Source organism: Schistocerca americana, chromosome X, assembly GCF_021461395.2.
Source record: "Schistocerca americana isolate TAMUIC-IGC-003095 chromosome X, iqSchAmer2.1, whole genome shotgun sequence".
Classification (NCBI taxonomy): domain Eukaryota; kingdom Metazoa; phylum Arthropoda; class Insecta; order Orthoptera; family Acrididae; genus Schistocerca; species Schistocerca americana.
In genome coordinates, this window is record NC_060130.1 from 223332033 (window position 1) to 223352449 (window position 20417).

At 40.9% G+C, this 20417-nt stretch overlaps 1 protein-coding gene across 1 annotated transcript in view; it reads left to right on the forward strand.

Annotated features, from left to right (window-relative positions):
- The window catches only part of LOC124554829, an 86911-nt gene extending 67306 nt beyond the window's left edge, over nt 1–19605 (forward strand). Inside the window, exons 2-3 of the mRNA XM_047128493.1 lie at nt 7586–7718; nt 16186–19605. Coding sequence (XP_046984449.1) covers nt 7586–7718; nt 16186–16360 — 308 coding nt within the window. The 3' untranslated portion in view covers nt 16361–19605. The remainder of the gene's footprint in view (nt 1–7585; nt 7719–16185) is intronic.
- The last annotated feature ends 812 nt before the right edge of the window (nt 19606–20417 follow it).

Here is a 20417-nt window from a genome sequence, read left to right on the forward strand (position 1 = left end):
GCTTTCCCTGTCATTCGGATAGTAGGAAAATAAATTAGATCATCTCGTCATATGCGCCACATATCACTTAACGTTATTTTCTGATGTATCGTATTTTGTTAATCAACTGTGAAACGCTCAGAAAATACAAACAGTACTTACAATGATAACATAGATTGCTTGATCACTTTCTACAGTAGTGATTACTTCTGAGAATTTTATTTTAAAAATGTGTAAGTTGTTTGCATGTAGTAAATAATGGTGATACATTTTACAAGTTAACTGTAACACGTATAAAGAACTATGAAACATGTAGGACTGTCAACAAAGAAAATGATTTTTATCTGTCGTCTGGGTTATGACACTCCTGCCGGTGTTTCCTCGTTATCAACTGTTATAGTCCAATGGGTGAACTGAGTAAATGAGAAATAATATGAGGAAATGTAGGTTGTGTCGAAGTGGAGAGTCCGCAGCTCGTGGTCGCTTTCTCGTTTCCCGAGCACACGGTCCCGGGTTCGATTCCCGGCGGGGTCAGGTATTTTCATCTGCCTCGAGATGACTAGGCGTTTGTGTTGTCCTCATCATTTCATCATCATTCATGAAAGTGGTGAGATTGGGCTGAGCAAAGATTGGGAATTAGTAAGGGGGCTGATAACCGCGCCCCACAAACCAAACATCATCATCATCATCGAAGCGGAGAGAGGAAAAAATAAAGAAGAGCTCGAATTCAAAGAAAAGGTGAAACATTTCTTGCGGTGCGGAGCAATCAACTAGCTTGAGTTTAGTAGCAACAATGCACGATCACACCTGACAGAGCCTAAAACAGAGGTTCGACTGTGAGCATTAAAATGCTCTTGAGATAATACATATTTGATCCAAACACACGGTGCGTGCGGTATTACGTCCCATCCACTCTAAGCATCCTTTCCAGGTTTTTCTATGTGTCATACACATTACGATAGCTGTCCATCAGTTTCGACTCTATTAATCGAAGCACCACCCATAATAAATTGCCAATAAACCAACCGGTTGAACAAGCAGAGGATATCATTACATATCTCAGGTGAATCTACGTTAATTCATGTGAAATTACACCACTGTTGAAGGGCGTTAATATTAATTTAAAAAAGTGGTAAAATTTTTTCTGAATGTATTTGTGTAACCGCTCGAAATAAAATAGACCAGAGAAAGAGTTGACACGCCTTTGGCTGCTCGACAGCATGTACAACAAATGCGGTGCCGAGTGAGAATTTGAAATACAACTTTTAACTTAAGAGTTTGTAAGGGTGCTAGAGGCTATTTGTCTGGTGGATTATGTAGAATGTGCGGTCTGTTGTTGTGTGGCCTTGACATACTTTTTCTACGTGAAGTCAAGCAAAACAAGTATTTCACAAGTTGAGGTAGTGTTGCTATGCAAAGTGTAGTGGTTAACTAATTTACCAACAGTTACTATTGCTATGCAAATAGTTAGGAGCTTAGATGTTCATCCGTTACGGCGTAAGGAGACCACTGGATGAAATTCGACAAAGAATTCTAATCGCTGTCTGGTCGAAGGTTCCACTTTCATTCCATTTTTTTCAATTAACCTTCGTCTACTGATAAACGTTAGTGAGCAAGAATAATGTTGTCAGACTGCAGTGGGCAGCGACGCACTACTTCATTCACCACAGACAGCCTTTTTTCTAATATTTGTTTGGTTCTCTAGTGAAAAATTTTTCAGGCTATAATATAGTTGAAGCTTTCTCATCTATAGCTACATGTTGCAGGAATATGCCATAGCCACACAGCAGTATTGAGAATTGTGCGCAGTATTCACTAGGAAAATATTTCCTAGACCCCTTGAAAATTTCTGATCAAACATGAAAAAAAATGTGTTTGAAATTGCTACACAAAATCAAATATTTTAATATTTAAGAACAAGGAAAGTTAATGGTAGCAGCCGGAAAACTTACACTATAGTGACGTAGAAAGAGTACTAAGTAGAATCTGCAGTTCGATTATAACTGTTTACAGTTCCAGTTTTATTGAATGTTTCATTTATTTTTTATCGGGAATAGTGAATGAACAAGATCAGTGATGTCGAAAGCACTTGTAAGAAATACATAACGTCCTGCATCACATGCATTCTCCCCCCTGATATCTGAAAGATTCCCAACTTCGTGAGACTGAAAAATTGTTGTAAGTTTACTACACTTTGGGCCATAGATAATAGAAATACGAGTATGTCAAGTGCACGCTACAGCAGACAGAGCGATCTGCGTAATCCACCAGACAAATATCCTCTAGTACGTCCTAAAACTCTAAGTTAAACACTGAACTTTGAATTCTCGATTGACATCTCATTTGCTCTTCATGATTTAGAGCGTCATTCAAAGGCAAGTAAGATGATTTTCTAATCGATTTTATTTCTTATTATTACGCAAGTCTGTTCACAAAACATTTGACGGTTTTTCTTCTTTCAAATTTTTTGTTTTATGTTCAACTTATGCTCAGAAAACATGAAATATGTATTTCAATATCGATCGTTTTTTTTATCATTATTAAGAGGATATAGATAAAGAGAAAGCATAGCTATCAGCAAGTGTTAATGAAATGTTCAGGTTTTCCCTCAGATCACTAAGTTTTCCTTACTTACCATGATTATTCGGAAGTAAATTAAATGTTTGTAAAGCTAGACCTCATGATAGTCCACTTCATACCCCATCTGTCCATATCCCACTCATCGGACAAAAATACGTTATGTAATTACTAGGGAGTCTTGTTTCTGCTCTGCTCAAACATTTGATCAAAAAGTTAATGTGCGACACATGAAACAATAATGCATCAGTATAAAAACTAATGTCTGCAACGGACGTACGTGCTGTTTATATAATATAGTACAGATTGACAATAGTTGTCATTTCCTTATTTTAATGACTCGAAAAAAGAATTCCTTCACTTTTTCTTCCACCCTACTAAACTTCATCTGCTGCACTGACCAGTCGTTGTAATACAGGACTGGACAGAGGTGGCGCATTGGATAAAATGCATGACTCATTTTTAGAAGGATCAGTCTTAAGGCCATACATGGTTATCCAGATTTACAGTTACCTTGAATAGGTCACGATCAACTTTCTCAAATTCGATTTTCTGCTACCTTCCTGATAACGTCGAAGTCGACAGGACGTTAAAGTGTGTCTTCCTTTTCAGAATACAATGCCTTCTCTGAGAATGAGCGTATCGAAAAATTTGCCATCGTTAGTAGTACTGTTCGCTGCACATAGAACCCATAAATTTTCCATCTAAACTTCTTGGGATTATCTTCCGCTAGAGATTACCCTTGCTGAAATAAAAACTCAATTACTTCGCAAAAGCTCTCACTTTCTTTGTGTTGTGCTGGCACACTCGATCGTTTGTTTGGCTTGCTCCAGGAGGAGAATAAATGGAACTGCAGCACACGAAATAGTAGTTCACTTTATTACAATATAGATATGAAGTTTTAGTTAAATGTGTACAGTCCATTTCCACAGGAAGGTTCTGTGTATTTACAACTGTCCCTGAATACTAATGTATGACTTTATACAGAGAGATTTACAAGACTCTTCAATTGAAGAACATCTGACATAATGTTCAACTAACAATGAACCCCATTAGTGCGACGCCTCAAGTTCAATCTTCAGTAAGGCTCATTAGAAAGTGTTGTGTTAACAATATTACGGACAGGAAACATATTAGCTGCTAATGACACATGTGCATCAAGAGGGCAACACAAATGAGTACGGGAGGACGACGGTTCAATCCCGCGTCCGGCCATCCTGATTTAGGTTTTCCGTGATTTCCCTAAATCGCTCCAGGCAAATGCCGGGATGGTTCCTTTGAAAGGGCACGGCCGACTTCCTTCCCCATCCTCCCCTACTCCGATGAGACCGATGACCTCGCTGTCTGGTCTCCTTCCCCAAAACCAACCAACCAACCAACCAACAAATGAGTATCCGGTAGGTACAATGATCAACACTACAGAAAATGGACATTGTCGACTTTTAGGAAATGTTCAAAACAAACTATTAACTTGCACCACGAACACCGATTGAAAAATGGCGCGCCACAATGATCACAGAAGTTCGCACCATCAGCTGCTTGGGAGTTACAAAGTATGCAGGATGTTGCGCTAGGTACCCCCACTTGAAGAATGCATAGACAATCGTATTGGTGTTACGAGATAACTAGAATTGATGGAATGTGATGGCATGCAACCGAATACAAAGAATTTGTCGTAATCGTGAATTTAGCTAACCTTTAAGGCACAGCTGCAGATAGCGCGATAATATGTTTTAGAGGCACGGAAAAACCAAACATCCAAAGGCTGAATTTGTCCAATGGTCCCAGGTGGTATGAACTGCAATGTCACACACTTTTCAAGAGGGATAATTTGCTCTAAAGGAGCATGATTTTTATAAGCAGACCAGGAATCAAGCAAAAGCATGTTATTTTGACCAGCTACTGGCCAGAAGCAGTGCTCATACCACATTTGTAGTTCTGTTACGCCCATTTCCCCACCCTTGCTTGCTGTGACGTAAATATTCCTTACTGCCCTTGCAAGGTCACGCGGACGAGAAAGAACCGTAGGGGGCAGAGCATCTCCAACTTCTCGCAGCGCAGTAAATAACTTTTCAGTCAATTTACCATCCAGATTCACTTCGTCTCCAAATTCCGGTTAGTCGGAGTTGATAAAAAATTCCATTCTGAACGATGGGATAAATTTGTTTACTTCATCTACAAATTTTCGGGCCGAATCCGCAGTTTGCTGTGCATCGTCAAGTTGACACTTTGTATGAAATTTCGTTATCTTACGTCTTCCAATTCTGCAGCACTGTCTGAAGTTGTACAACCGTCCACTATTGTCATTGATATCACAGTAATTCATATCACGCTCAGTTTGATGTGCATAACGAACTAGGTCACTAGCATGCACGTCCTGTAAATTGTATCGAGCATCCTTGAAAAGAGTTAACACCAGTTTTTATAACAGGTATTCTCCTTTGAACACTCGTAGTTTTCCTTATACACTGCACTGTCGTATTGGTGCAGACTTATTCGACATCTGTTCATAATTGCTTTTACTACGTTGTGGATGGTCTTCAATGTACGTAATTATGTTCAGTACCGGCTACTTGGACAACGATTGTCCTTTACTTCGTTTCACTGATGACGGAATTTGTGGCTCCCTGTCCGAAAAGGATGATGAACCACATGGATCGACAACTGTTTCAACATCGCTTTAACATGTTAAGCGCATATTTACTCCTCATGTACATTGTCCGGACAGTCGAACGTATACGGCACTAAACATTCTACTGACTCATCTTTCGGATACGCTAATGTTTCATATGTCACTTCATTCTCACTATGCGAAATTGCTTGCGTTCCTTTCCGACGAATTGTCAATTTCGACAACTGTTGTTGAAGATGTAATGCAATGTTGGCTTTGTTCATCGTTGTCAATGCTGTGCGTTGTATCAACACTACTAGCATCATAGCGCTGTCGTGGAAATGAAATGAGCGTTTGGCGTCATTGGTCTGGAGGCCCATCGCGGGGAAGGTCCGGCCGCCTTGGTGCAAGTCTTATTACATTCGACGTCACATTGGGCGACCTGCTCGTCGTATGGGGATGAAATGATGATGAAGACAACACAACACCCAGTCCCTGAGTGGAGAAAATCTCCGACCCAGCCGGGAATCTAACCCGGGTCCGTAGGACGGCAATCCGTCACGCTGACCACTCAGCTATCGGTGCGCACATAGCGCTGTTGTGAGATATTCGGACTGGACTAGCATTTGGCCGGAAATCGGCAGCGGCGTCTTCCTTCGCATGAAGGGATTTAGTGATGCCATAAAAATGATAATGCGAGTCATTTGCCTCAATTACTGAACAACTTGAATCAGCTGCATTTTTCGTCGTCGTAATAATCAATCACACTCCATTTTCATCAGCCTCGTACAATTGGTGATTACCCTTATGTCCTCGCTATCCTCACTATTGGATACCTCCAGTCCCACCCCCTGTTGCCCTTAGCGGCCAATATTGTGGTTGCATGATAGGCAACAGGTGGTGCGTCGGATGCCGTAAACATCATTGGCCCTTTGCACATCGTACTCAAGGAATTTCTTGTAAGACATTTAACACACTGGTGGCCTACCCAAGACGATGTTGCCGTTTTGATCGTTGAGTGAGAACTGGCCCGAGTGTTCCTCTGCTCAGCCGGAAGTGGACCATCGGTTACGGCGGCTGTAAAATCCTAGAGCTATCTCTTCCTTTTCTTTCTTCAGTGTTTTTGGTAGTTTTTTCGAAGCGCTTGTGTCGTTCGGTCCGTAGGTCTTCAGTTCTTCACTGAAGATAGATTGCTCCCATCTCTCAAGTCTTACATATCGTTTGTTTCTGGTAGCTTTGTAATGTAACGTATACAGTGCTAGGCTCTTGCTGGACTCAGATTTTGGGGAAACCTTTGGGCCCCACCAATGACTTTCGACCTGTTCCTGTGCTGGTAGGGCAATGGCTGCAGCACAGTTCTTGCAATAGATGCATACATGTTCAACCAGCGAAATTTATTAGTGACCCATTATTTCGATGCAGAGGTGAGCGGGGTTACTGTTTGCTCTTTTAATTATAACACAATCGTAAAAAGCGTTACCACAGTAGCCCACAGCAAAGTTAAGCTTTGGCAATATTTTCCGGTCTTTCCATATGCGTGATGTTGACTACCAAGATATGTTAATGATATAACAAACTCGTTATACCAGTGAGTTTTCTTTTCGTGGAAAAAGAACGATTAATGTGTAAGTCCCGATGACGATGGAGTCATTAAAGACCGGGTATAATTACACACGGACTGGACTAGCATTTGACCGGAAATCGGCACCGGCGTCTTTCTTCGCATGAAGGGATTTAATGATGCCATAGAAATGATAATGCGAGTCCTTTGCCTCAGTTATAGAAAATCTTGGATTAGCAGCGCATTTTTTGTCGTCGTAATAAGTAATCACACTACATTTTCATCAGCCTCGGCCAATTAGTGATTACCCTTATGTTCTGAGCACAAATCTCAAACGATCTTCCTTTCCTTTCTGATCATTTACTGTAACAACCGTTTTAATTCTCTATATTTTAACTGAAAAATTGGCTCTAATAATTTCTTATATATTCATGTCTAATTTTGTGCCATTTAGATACATAATTTATGGCATATCGTGCAGTTCATGGATTTCGAACTTTCTGTATCATATTTGTAGTTAAATTTAATTCTAGCCAGAAGTTTACTTACAGAAGTATGTTTATCATACATTTTCCTTCTTTTTTTAATCTGATTCACTTGCTAATAACAATCAACTCACAATATTTCACCACAGGCTACACCAGCTATCTGCGACAGAAACTACTTTTTAGTAATGGGCGACTTAAATGAGACTTAAGTATAATACTGAACGAAGCTAATATAGAATTATAACTACAATAATTGCTTCTAACGTGCAAGTGCCACTAATAACTATATGCTGAGGTTTTGTTTATAGTCTAAGGTTCTGCTTGGTGCAAGCACAAATACTTTATTTGTTCGCAAATTTATGCCCACAGCAAGCTCTACACGCGCCAAACTGCTGTCAACGATCAAAAACTCGTGTCTTCCGAAGCTGATATGTGAAATGAATGCCATGCCGTCCAAGGAGAAACTTACCGAGTCCGAGAAAGCCCTCTTAAATCTTATCCGGTAAGTACAGTGAAGCTGTATTAGCTGAAAGCATACACATTTCGTACGGATAAGTACTGAAGAGTATCAACACAGTTTTCTAAGAGATCATTTCTTTTGTGAGTTGTGTTACATTACGACTGCTGTGACACTGTTCATTGACGGTAAATGTAATGTTTACAAGCCTGTTTCACTGAGAAATCAAAATAAAGCTTCATATGAGATTTCGTTTCATCTCTATAACTGAAAATCTTGTGATGAGAGAGAAGATAATTTTCATTCAGATGAATCAGGCAGATAGTGATGCGTTAGTAAATAATGACGTCGTACATGGTGGCTATGTAGTATAATAGGAGAATAGTACACTTTATGCAAGGACCAGCGTTAATACTCTCCCCACACTGTCTCATAATTGTCAAGCATACAAATAGGATTCTACACTCAAGTCAACTGATGACCTATACTACATTTACTTATATAGAAGCAAAAACGCAATTAGCGAAGGAAAGGATGTACAGTGCCCGGAGAAAGAAACTTTTTCCAAGTGAGTATTGGAACTGTCCTTCGGAATCTCACAACAAATAACACCACACAGCTGTGTGTTAGATTAACCAGAGAAATTCCAAAGATTAAAGGACTGACGTGAAGCTATAGCTGCGCCATTTCGCGCATTTTATTTCTACCGAAAATCACCAGAAACGCAACTTTGTTCTTTAACTGTTAGACTGAAATTCACTACTATATTTTTATCGAATTTACAAGACTCTTTCCCAGCTCGCCAACATAAATGTCTACTTAGTGTTTACGTACATGTGCTTTTAAGAAAAGCACCACACACCATATTGTCTAGTACACTACAGAAATAAAACCGTGTGTCAGAACGAGACACGGATATGTTCCTTTCAATGCCAAATGTCTTCCATCTGGTCTAGCCTCTAGCCCCGAATAAGAAGTTCAAGCAAACCCAGCTCGGCAAGCATCGATGGCCTTCATGTAGCCTAGGACTAGGTCCCACATAAAAATTTCACACTACAACGGCGAGAACTCCAAAATGAATCTTTCTCGAAGTTTAAAATGGCGCAGTACACTAGATAACTTACCATTAAGGCTCATTACAGAACGTACTTCTCATCGCCAAGGCAGCGATTACGTCATTATTTACCCTAATTGCTGCACCAGTTGCAGGAGCCCGTAAGATAAGCAAGGAACATCTTCAGACTTATGAGAAGCAAGAGAGCGGTTAAGGCTGACTAAAACTTTACGCGATTATGGCAGTATATTTTGAATCTACCAATCGTACTGTACACATTTTAAATTAATTTCAGTACTTTCTCCACTGCACTTTTAAAATTTATTTCTGGAAAACGTAAAACAGTTCGTTTCCTCCTTCTTCCTCGGAAATCCGTGTTTGTGTGACTTACCTCATACCAACACGGTTTTGTAAATTTGGTGTCCTAATTCCTTTAGGTAATTTTAAGCTTATTTGTGTCAATCGGTTATGGTAATGTTTTCTTCTAGAAAAAAGGGCAAGATACAATAGGCAAACACTTACTCGTTACTCATGAAAGAATACCGGACGAAAAGGAACGCAAAAAATGATTATTTCGCCTAGTCGTAAGTGACTTATTTGCGAAAAAAGAAAATAATTTCCATTACTACCAACCAACAAATTCATGTGAAACTACTAGTTGAGTGGACATTGGCAAGACACATTAAGGATATGTATAACTAACAACTAATCTGATTATTGAGAGAATAAAACGTATGGAACTCTCTAAGCTGTTAATACTTTTAGTTTGTACTTCCTCACGAGAGGTGAGATTATCTTTGTACTGTCTTTGGTTCTGGGTATGTCCATAATGCCATCAATAAGAGGGTAATTACCATCCCACAGTTGCTTTTCATTCATAAATGTTCAAAGCTTCTTTGCTCAGAACTTTGTTACACAACTACTTCAAACTTCTGTTATTCTTTATTTAAATCTAAAATTTACATTTTCTGATAGTCGGTTCGGCAAGGGCAACCGCTTTCAGATCTGTTGAGTTTGTATTGCATTGTTTATGTATTTAACTCGTCAGTTTCTGTCACATATGTAAGAAATTATGAGCAACTACTGAGGCACACTATCAATCAACGTTTGGTGAAAGTATTATAACTGCCCACTGTAGTATTCGAAAGGCATTATATGAATGTTTACGAAGCTAAACATTCTGTGCATTGGTCCTGCGGTTTCGTATTTAAAGTAACTTTTACCTCTGGAAATGTTTTGCATTGCCATTAGCCAAGTATTATGGTCTTCACACAAGCCTTAGCGTTTGACGACTGGCTTTTGTTTATGTTTATCATAAATTCCTTACAGCTATTTATCTTTCTTACTTTACGCTCTGAACGAGGGAGATTTGTCATAGCACGGAAGAGTAAGAAATGTTCTGGCGAGCACATATATCCGTTGACGGGTTACACGAAACTGAAAAATTGCCACGAGCTTACAGGAAATTAAATACGAATTACTTAATGTTAGTAAATTGGTCATCGAACTAAAGCGTCGTTTGAACACCATAGTGTTTTCTTGGGGAAACCCCTATTGGAGATGATGTGCATTGCCTTCCTCTGACCTGTGAACTGGGTACCAGCCCTTTATAAGGATATCTGTGGTTCAAAGTGCAATACGAAGCATGGTGCGTCCGCTCTCACATAAACAAAATGTTGGATTAATCAGAAAACGTCCTAGGATGAACAGCAGCATGTTTTAAATGTGGGAAAATGTAAGTTAATGAAGATTAGTATGAAAAACAATCCTGTTCTATTCGAATACAGTATAATTGGTGTGCTGCTTGACAGTCACTCCTATTAAATATCTAAGCATGACAAAGTGAATTGAAATGGAACGAGCGTATAAGGTAGGTTGTAGGGGAGGCGAACGATCAAATTCGATTTATTGGGAGAATTCTACGAAACTGCATTCATTTATAAAGGAGATCGCATATGCTCACAAGCGCGACCCGTTCTTGGGCACTGATCGAGTGTTCGTGATCACCACCATGTCGGATTAAAGGAAAGACATCGAAGCAGCTCAGGGGCATACTGTTAGATTTGTTACCAACAGATTCGATTGATCAACAAGCGAAAAATACCGAAATGCTCCGCTAACTCCAATTGGAATCCGTGGAGGCAAGAAAAGTTCATCTACGAAACACTACTGACAATGTTTTGAGAGCCGATATTTGTGACTGACTGGAGAACGTACCTACTGCTAACACTATACATCTCGCATAGAGGCCACGATCACCGGAAAGAGAAATCAGTTCTCCCATGGAACCACACAGATGGTCGATTTTCCCTCGCTACCTTTGCGAGTGGAACAGGAAACGGCGTAACTCATACTGAGACAAGGTACTAATACATTTAATTAAGTCTGATTGATGAGATGTTATGAGATGATGCCTTACTGACATTGAAGTACTGTTCTTTCACTATGTCTGTATGAATGATAGACTAACTGCCACTGTTATTAACCAACATATGAACAACTACCTCAACAACTGCTACTGTTTTATCGAAATAAATCAGAACCAATACCTACACTTGAACTGACAAGTGGAAACATCTCACGTCTAGACTTGCAAAACCTACGTATACGCACGCACACACGCACAGACAATTGTAACATTACAATAGTTATTAATATTTAAATAGGTAAAGTTGATTGCTTGTCGTCTCATGCAAAGCTTGAGAGAATTAATGTCAGTAATGCAAATTTCCCTTCGCGAAGTTATAAATGTTTGATCTACTGTGACTCCTTTGAAGTTATATTAAGCAGTCGGTGCGTAATTAATCACAATGAACAGAAATTGTATGAGAAATAGCTAAAGAAATGTTACTACTGATTTGTACGTAATTTTTGCGCGGTTATTCTAAATGATGGAACTATTTTCAGAACTTCAAAATGAACAATCTTTGTACCAATGAAAAGAGGAAGTTTGAAAATTTTTTTCGTAATGTTTGACATCAATTTAATTAATTTAATAATTTTAAATAATTTGTAATTTATTAGTTTTTAATAATTATTTAATAATTGGAAGTGTGATAAATGTTATAAATGTTCTATGTTGCCACCGTTGGCTGCACGGCAAACATCGACGCGGTAGACAAACTCGCCCCACACACACGAAAGCATTAATGCTGTTACTGAGTGCACAGCAACAGTGATCCTTTTCCGCAGATCGTTCAGAGTGAGAGTGGTTGGTAGAGGCAGGACGTAAACAGATTCCTTCACATAACCCCATAAGAAACAGTCGCAGGGCGTGAGATCAGGAGATCTCGGTGGTCAGAAGTGCAGAGCCAGGTCCTCAAGCCCCTTGCGTCGACCAAGTGCTGAGGAAGGGAGTAATTCAAAAAGCCTCGTACATCACTGTGCCCATGGCGCGGAGTTCCATTCTGTTGAGGGAACAGCCATTGTTCCTACATGTCCCGTAATGAGTGCTGTCGACAAGGGATCTCAGATCGATTCCATATTCCTAGATTTCCAGGAGGCTTTTGATACCGTTCCTCACAAGTGACTATTAATCAAATTGCGTGCATATGGAGTATCGTCTCAGTTGTCTGACTGGATTCGTGGTATTCTCTCAGAGAGGTCACAGTTCGTAGTGAAAGACGGTAAATCATCGAGTAGAACAGAAGTGATATCTGGCGTTCCGTAAGGTAGTGTCATAGGCCCTGTGCTGTTCCTGATTTACATAAATGATCTAGCCGGCCGCGGTGGCCGAGCGGTTCTAGGCGCTTCAGCCCGGAACCGCGCGACTGCTACGGTCGCAGGTTTGAATCCTGCCTCGGCATGGATGTGTGTGATGTCCTTAGGCTAGTAAGGTTTAAGTAGTTCTAAGTTCTAGGGAACTGATGATCTCAGATGTTAAGTCCCATAGTGCTCAGAGCCATTTGAACCATAAATGATCTAGGTGATAATCTGAGCATCATTTAGAATAACCCTGTGTATGCGAAGTGTGGTATTATATTAATGTATCAATGTTGGGCTACAATCGTGCACGTCACTAAACAAAGTTATGTTGTCAGATAAATGAATTTTTTTCAAATGTTTTAACACTTCAAGTCAACAAGGCTCTCTTACAAAGGCTATATAGCGATGCAAATTTCCCAACTGCGAGTAGAATCTTAACTGCCAGATTTTGTAATGCGCCTGGTTGTTACTGATATTAAAATACTCTCAGTGTTATGTTGCAGAGTTCACGTGCACACACCCGTCTGTTTGATATGAAAACCGCGTCACCAGAGTGTACAGCTTGCTTTATTCCTCAACTGAGATTGTAGCGATGGCGGCGGCCGAAGATGGCTGTTAATCTGGGCTGCTGCAGGTGTGTCCACTGACCTCGGAAGCTGACAGTGTGGCTGCCGACAATTTCGTAATTGAATAAATTACCTGAGGAATTGTAACGACTCATACTATGGCTTCTCCACACTATCTTGCTGATATATCATTACCAATACGTTTAAATAGCACAAAAGATTGCTTAAGACACACTTTATTTTGTATTGTCAGCTGTCGCTATAGTTTGCCATGTCTCTCCTACTCTTGATGGAAGGAAATGGCCATTATTTTCCCAGACTCAGTCACTTTTATTGTTCCCTACACTCAAGCTTCTTTGATGAGGACCCATAAAATTCTCATTCGTCCGATATCTTGAATTCTTCGTTCTTCTGTCGACTTCTGTGTCGATCTTCTTGACGAATCTTCTGTCTGCTGCTATGCTGCTATTCACTCTCGATTCTTCTGTCTTCTCCTTTCCGCCTTCACCCTCGATAGCCCTTTAGGTTCAGTCTTAATGTTTGTTAATTCATTACAATAATAACGCAGTCACACATCTCTGGCAATTTCTTCATTCTGCTCGTCATCGAACTTCGAACAAGCGCTTCCTCTGTCCCAATGGTTCGGCCCTGCTTTCGACTCTGTTCCATCCTACCGCTGCCACGTAGAAACTACTTCCCTTTCAGAAACTACATTTCTTACACCACTAACAAACTGCCATGTTCTCTCCGTCTATTGTCCCATTTCTAACTCCCATCGGCAACTCTCTTCCTTCTCGATAATATTACAGAGGTCAGAAAAAATGGTTCAAATGGCTCTGAGCACTATGGGACTCAACTGCTGAGGTCGTTAGTCCCCTAGAACTTAGAAATAGTTAAACCGAACTAACTTAAGGACATCACAAACATCCATGCCCGAGGCAGGATTCGAACCTGCGACCGTAGCGGTCTTGCGGTTCCAGACTGCAGCGCCTTTAACCGCACGGCCACTTCGGCCGGCACAGAGGTCAGTTTTTGCCTACTGGACCAAAGTACTTCCTATTAAACATGCATGGAATTTACGTTTGCATGTGGAGGAAATATAGTAAACTTACACACTGACAAAAAAGAAATCGGAACACCAAGAAGGAGTTGTGTAACATAAACGAAAGTTTACGATGTCTATTTTAGTTTCGTTCCAGTCGCGTAAGAATGGCGCTAGTAATGCCACTATCAGGATGCAAATCAGGTTTGCTTTAAGTACACACTGTGACGGTCGTGAGCGTTAAGTATCTTTGAGACTGGACGTGATGAGTCGATGTTAGTCAAAAATGCCTTTAAGGCGACAAAGACGCCATTATCAACACCTCGCTGAGTTTGAACTAGATCGTGTAACAGGGCTAAGAGAAGCAGAATTTTCTTTCTGCGCTATTGCAGGAAGACTTGGCAGGATGACTGCGAGAACACCGGGCTCCGGACGGCCACGTGGCATTACATTACCGAAAGGGAGGACCATCATGTTCGGCGTTCGGCTCTGGCGCGTCGTACTGCTCCTGCGGCAGCAATTTGAGTAGCAATTGATACCTCTGTGACACATACTAACTGTTACAAATCGGTTACTTCAAGGATAGCTCCGAGCCAGACGACCTGTAATGTGCATTCCACTGAACACAAACTACCACCATTTGCGACTACAGTGGTGTCAAGCGAGAGTTCCGTCTCGGTGTCAATAATGGTCGTATGATGGTTAGGAGGAGGCCAGTTAGGGACCTGCAACCAACCTGTCTGCGTGCTAGACACACTGGACCACCACATCTGTAATTACAGTCCGGGTACAATTTCGTATGACTACTGCAGGAGCACTCTCGTGGCTATTCCAAGCACGCTGACTGCAAATTTGTACGTCAATCTGGTATTTCGAGCAATTGTGCTGCTATTCAAGAATAGTATTCCACGAAGTTGCTCCCCAACCGGATAACACTTATCCACATACCGCTGTTATAACCCAATATCCTCTACTGAGTGTCAAAATGTTGCCTTGGACCGCTCGTTCACCTGATCTGTCTCCAATCGAATACATATGAGTCACCATCGTACAACGTCATCCACAAACAGCATTAACTGTCCCTGTATGACCGACCAAGTGCAACAAACATGGATGTCTACCCCACAAACTGACTTCCGGCACCTGTGCAACACAATACATGTACGTTTCCATGCTTACATTCAACGCTCTGGCGTATACATCGGTTATTAATGTACCAGCGTTTCACTTTTGCAATGGCTCATCCCGTTCTTACATTATCATTGCCGCGCCGGATTAGCCGAGCGGTCTGAGACGCTGCAGTCATGGACTGTGCGGCTGGTTCCGGTGGAGGTTCGAGTCCTCCCTCGGGCATGGGTGTGTGTGTTTGTCCTTAGGATAATTTAGGTTAAGTAGTGTGTAAGCTCAGGGACTGATGACCTTAGCAGTTAAGTCCCATAAGATTTCTACATCTACATCTACATCCATACTCCGCAAGCCACCTGACGCTGTGTGGCGGAGGGTACCTTGAGTACCTCTATCGGTTCTCCCTTCTATTCCAGTCTTGTATTGTTCGTAGAAAGAAGGATTGTCGGTATGCCTCTGTGTGGGCTCTTATCTCTCTGATTTTATCCTCATGGTCTCTTCGCGAGATATACATAGGAGGGAGCAATATACTGCTTGACTCCTCGGTGAAGGTATGTTCTCGAAACTCACACACATTTGAACATTTTTTGAACATTATCATCTGGTCTTGCAATGGTGACCTCTTAAATATGTTACCTAGGCAAGTATATTCCCGAAATTTCATTACATGAATTATTTTTTTTTTTTTGGTATTGCAACTTTTTTCCGTCAGTGTTTCTAGATGTAACATTGAACTCTTGTACAATTAGGTTTATGCTATAATTTGGAATTTGGGTAGAAATATGTGAAAAGAATCAGTCAAGTACAAATTATATTAAATCTGTGTTAAATACATAGCCCATGACTGAAAATCTGTTGTGCTAACTTACAGTAGAGAAACTGTCACAATACTCTCCGCCATGCATCGCAAGGTGGCTTGTGGATTACGTATGATGTGAAGAATTAGGCTTTGCTTATCTAGCCCTTAGTGATTTTAGCTATGATAGTGAGGGTGAGTTTCTGATGTGTTCTGTGTTTCAGCGACACGAGCATCAGCGTGACGGCCGAGGTGACGTCGCGATACCACTTCGCGGCGCACATGGGGCAGCTGATCGCGGGGGTGGACGGCGCGGGCTGCCACAACTTCTACCCCAACTGCCCGTTCCCCGGGCTCACTGCGCTCCAAATGATCAAGAGCGCCCGCGCCAAGCGGTAGTCGCTGCTCCCCGCACCTTTTAGTTTTGTGCACCGACAAGGTTTCTGGCCAGTGCCGCCAAACTGCTGCCACTTCACGTAAGAGTGGTACAATTCGCGTGGCCAAAAGATAACTCTATTACGAGCTGTGATGTGCTTTCGTGTTCCATGTTTTCTTACTTTTATACTGACGATTTTCGAGGAAGCCACTAAGACAGTATAGCTCATTTTATCTATACACAGTGAATAATTATAAGGCCTGTGCAGTAGTGGAAATGGATACTAATGTTCCTCATCTGTAACAAATTTAATGAAACTGAAGACCTGTGACGATTATGTTCACAATTATTTCACATAAAATACAAGTGTAATGGCGAACTAATGAATCTGGAGTACACTAAATCAATTTCCAACTTATTGAACTTCCAGATATCGAAACATGTTAGAGTATCCCGGTGATGTGTAATTCTCTAAAGAGGGTGTTACCAAGTTTTTGGACATAAGTTGCCAACAGAGTTTGCTTGACAACTCTTTTCGCATCTGACCGTTTGAATAACATAGGTCGCTTTTTGGCAATCTTGACTTGTTTACGGTGCCATTTCTAACATGAGGCCGTAGATCGCTGAGAACATTTTATGGGAAACTCTGTGTCTTTCAGTACTACTTTAACCTGCTAAGCCGGGAGTTTTTCCCCTCTGTGGCTGAGCGCTCAGCATGTCTGGGCTACACACAGAGGAACGAAAATCGAGCTCAGTTATTTTTCCTTAGTGAGAGGACTGTAACGTGGCCTGTTCAGTCTGGTCAGAAACAGTGATTTCACTTTTGAAACCCGTCATTAATTATTTGAAGCACAAGGTGCTGATCACACGCTCCTCCAATAAAGCCAATGTTTCACACGACTACAGCTCTACGATGTTGTTTTCAAAAAAAAAAAATTTGGTATTTATCCGTCATTTTGGCGTACGATACTGTGAAAAAGAGAATTAAGCTGTAACGGAAATTATTTCATCACTATAAGAATGAACTATTTACGGACAGAATTATTGTGTAAATTACTCTAGTTGAACTTGGCTCGTAAACTGGCATAAAAGTTCAAACATTCTATGGTGTCACACATTTCCTTTGTCGGAGGAGCAACTGACTGTCACTGAGATGGGGGGAATTCAGAGGTATAGATGACGTGAGGTGTCTCAGCGACCGCTGATTCTTGCCACGACAAATATGGATCAAAAACTTATGTAGTGTGTCGGCATCAAATGCTGGCTTCTTTGCACTACGTAGGGCGTAGTCTGTACGTCTATTAAAAGCTATTAATGCACTTAATTTCCCTGATTATCTTGATCACTGAATCCTAGTGATTTGAAGCGCGTCCCAGAATCAGAGTCTACACGAAAATGTCTTGTTCTTAATGGATAACTTTATTTTTGCGTGCCACTAGGTTTCCCAGATATCTGTCATTCGTCTTCCGCTTATGTTCGGTGCAGCATTGGTAATTATTTCGAACTGACAGTCCCACGTAGCTAATCTCACATCCACACATGCAGATAAAAATTCTCGGAATATAAGAATATAATAATCCTTCACAGGGCAGATCATATGTTAGATTTTCTTCCGCGCTCGAAAAACTGTTTTAATCCAATTCCTGTTTAAAATTAATCCCATTTTTCTTTAAATTGCTGTACATAGGAAGAAACGCAAGGTACTGACCGTGTTGTTGATTGACTGGGTGTACGTTTCGCGTTTGCTGAAAGCCTTCATTTGTCACATAGCTGTTTCGTTTCAACATATGTTTTTTGGTTTATTTCAGCACCTTGATGCTTACTGTTGGATATTATTTCAGCTCTGGCTATCACCGTTGTGCATAGCTCTCTTTCTGACAGGATGATATGTCTGTTGGTTAAATGCCAAATTACGATTCCAAAGTCTAATCATAATTATCGATGAACTAGGTATATATTTAATTTAATGTAACTTCATCCTACGTCAAACATTGATGAATTTGAAAAACTGTTAGTAGTGCAATATTATGGTTGCAAGGCAAATGCAGGTTCATTATTATAAGACAGGTGAATTGGTTCGCAGGGTTGAGAAAAACAAAGACATGCCACCTCCAGGAAATCGATTCAGGTCGATGACTGATTTAGGTTGGTAATCTTCGTATAGTTTGTCGTAATAGCTTCCAAGCTACGAAATAACGTTTACGTGGTTTCCAATGTTTCTCTGTAAAAAGGAAACACAGTGATGCATATCCTTTCGATGATCGCCTTCCGTGGCAGTTCACATCCGAAGCTAGCAGTTGCAATTTCTTTTTCGTTTTCTACAGTCCAATTTGAATTGTAATAGTCTCCAATATACAGTCCCGTCACTTCAGTGCAACACAACAGTACTCCATGTGAACTTATCAACAAGGATTCTTAAGTAATTTTACTAACGTTGAGTATAGTTGTCGAAATAACGTTATGAGCACTTACGTGGAGTTGATGTCAACTATGATAATGAGTAGCTACGATTAACGTTGTACTTGATATGTGTAACGAATATGAAATAGATTCATTGCTTATGGATACAACGCTGTATAGTTTGGTTCATCATTTAATTTTTGTTTCCCTTTGCTTCTTTGTTAGAAATGCGATAAACGGTAGAAATCAGAAAGCCTCGGATTTATTCTATTTTCATTCTAACTAGTCTGTAAACATTCACCTATCACATAATGATTAGAACCGAGAGATATTTTTGTTAATCCGTTAAACAGTTAAGAGAGTATCGCAGATATTAATAAACAGACGGTCAGTGATTAGTGACTTCATATCACCCAACGCTCATCTTGTATTTAAGCAGGGGAGCTATTTCACATCACTTTTGGTTTGACCTGGGAAATACAGTTTTAAAATTGTAAGTCAGTGACATGAAATAGAGTGATCTCTAGCATAATAGCTGGCACAACAACGATATAGACAGCTCTGTGTTTCGTACTGTGCAAAAGTTACACATTAAACGTATCCGTGCTCTTTAGCATCCCTTAAATAAATCTCTAGGGGGCAACTTATTTCAGTCTGCATTAATGTTTCCATTAATTTTGTCTGTTTTATAGCCTAGTGGAAAAGTATTTAGGGTAATTAACACACAATACTAGGATCCAAATTTCTAGTGCTAATGCAACCTGCGAAGGCTCACACAATCCGATTTATGTGATCACTTTTTATTGTGATAATTGATATTATGTTTACTTTCCATGTGTTCAATAAAATCAGCAAATACTTAAAAATATTAAAATTTTTAATCATTATTGCTTTATAAGCAGAAAGGTGTTGCGCATTCCATATGCCTAAATCTAACTACACTCCTGGAAATCGAAATAAGAACACCGTGAATTCATTGTCCCAGGAAGGGGAAACTTTATTGACACATTCCTGTGGTCAGATACATCACATGATCACACTGACAGAACCACAGGCACATAGACACAGGCAACAGAGCATGCACAATGTCGGCACTAGTACAGTGTATATCCACCTTTCGCAGCAATGCAGGCTGCTATTCTCCCATGAAGACGATCGTAGAGATGCTGGATGTACTCCTGTGGAACGGCTTGCCATGCCATTTCCACCTGGCGCCTCAGTTGGACCAGCGTTCGTGGTGGACGTGCAGACCGCGTGAGACGACGCTTCATCCAGTCCCAAACATGCTCAATGGGGGACAGATCCGGAGATCTTGCTGGCCAGGGTAGTTGACTTACACCTTCTAGAGCACGTTGGGTGGCACGGGATACATGCGGACGTGCATTGTCCTGTTGGAACAGCAAGTTCCCTTGCCGGTCTAGGAATGGTAGAACGATGGGTTCGATGACGGTTTGGATGTACCGTGCACTATTCAGTGTCCTCTCGACGATCACCAGTGGTGTACGGCCAGTGTAGGAGATCGCTCCCCACACCATGATGCCGGGTATTGGCCCTGTGTGCCTCGGTCGTATGCAGTCCTGATTGTGGCGCTCACCTGCACGGCGCCAAACACGCATACGACCATCATTGGCACCAAGGCAGAAGCGACTCTCATCGCTGAAGACGACACGTCTCCATTCG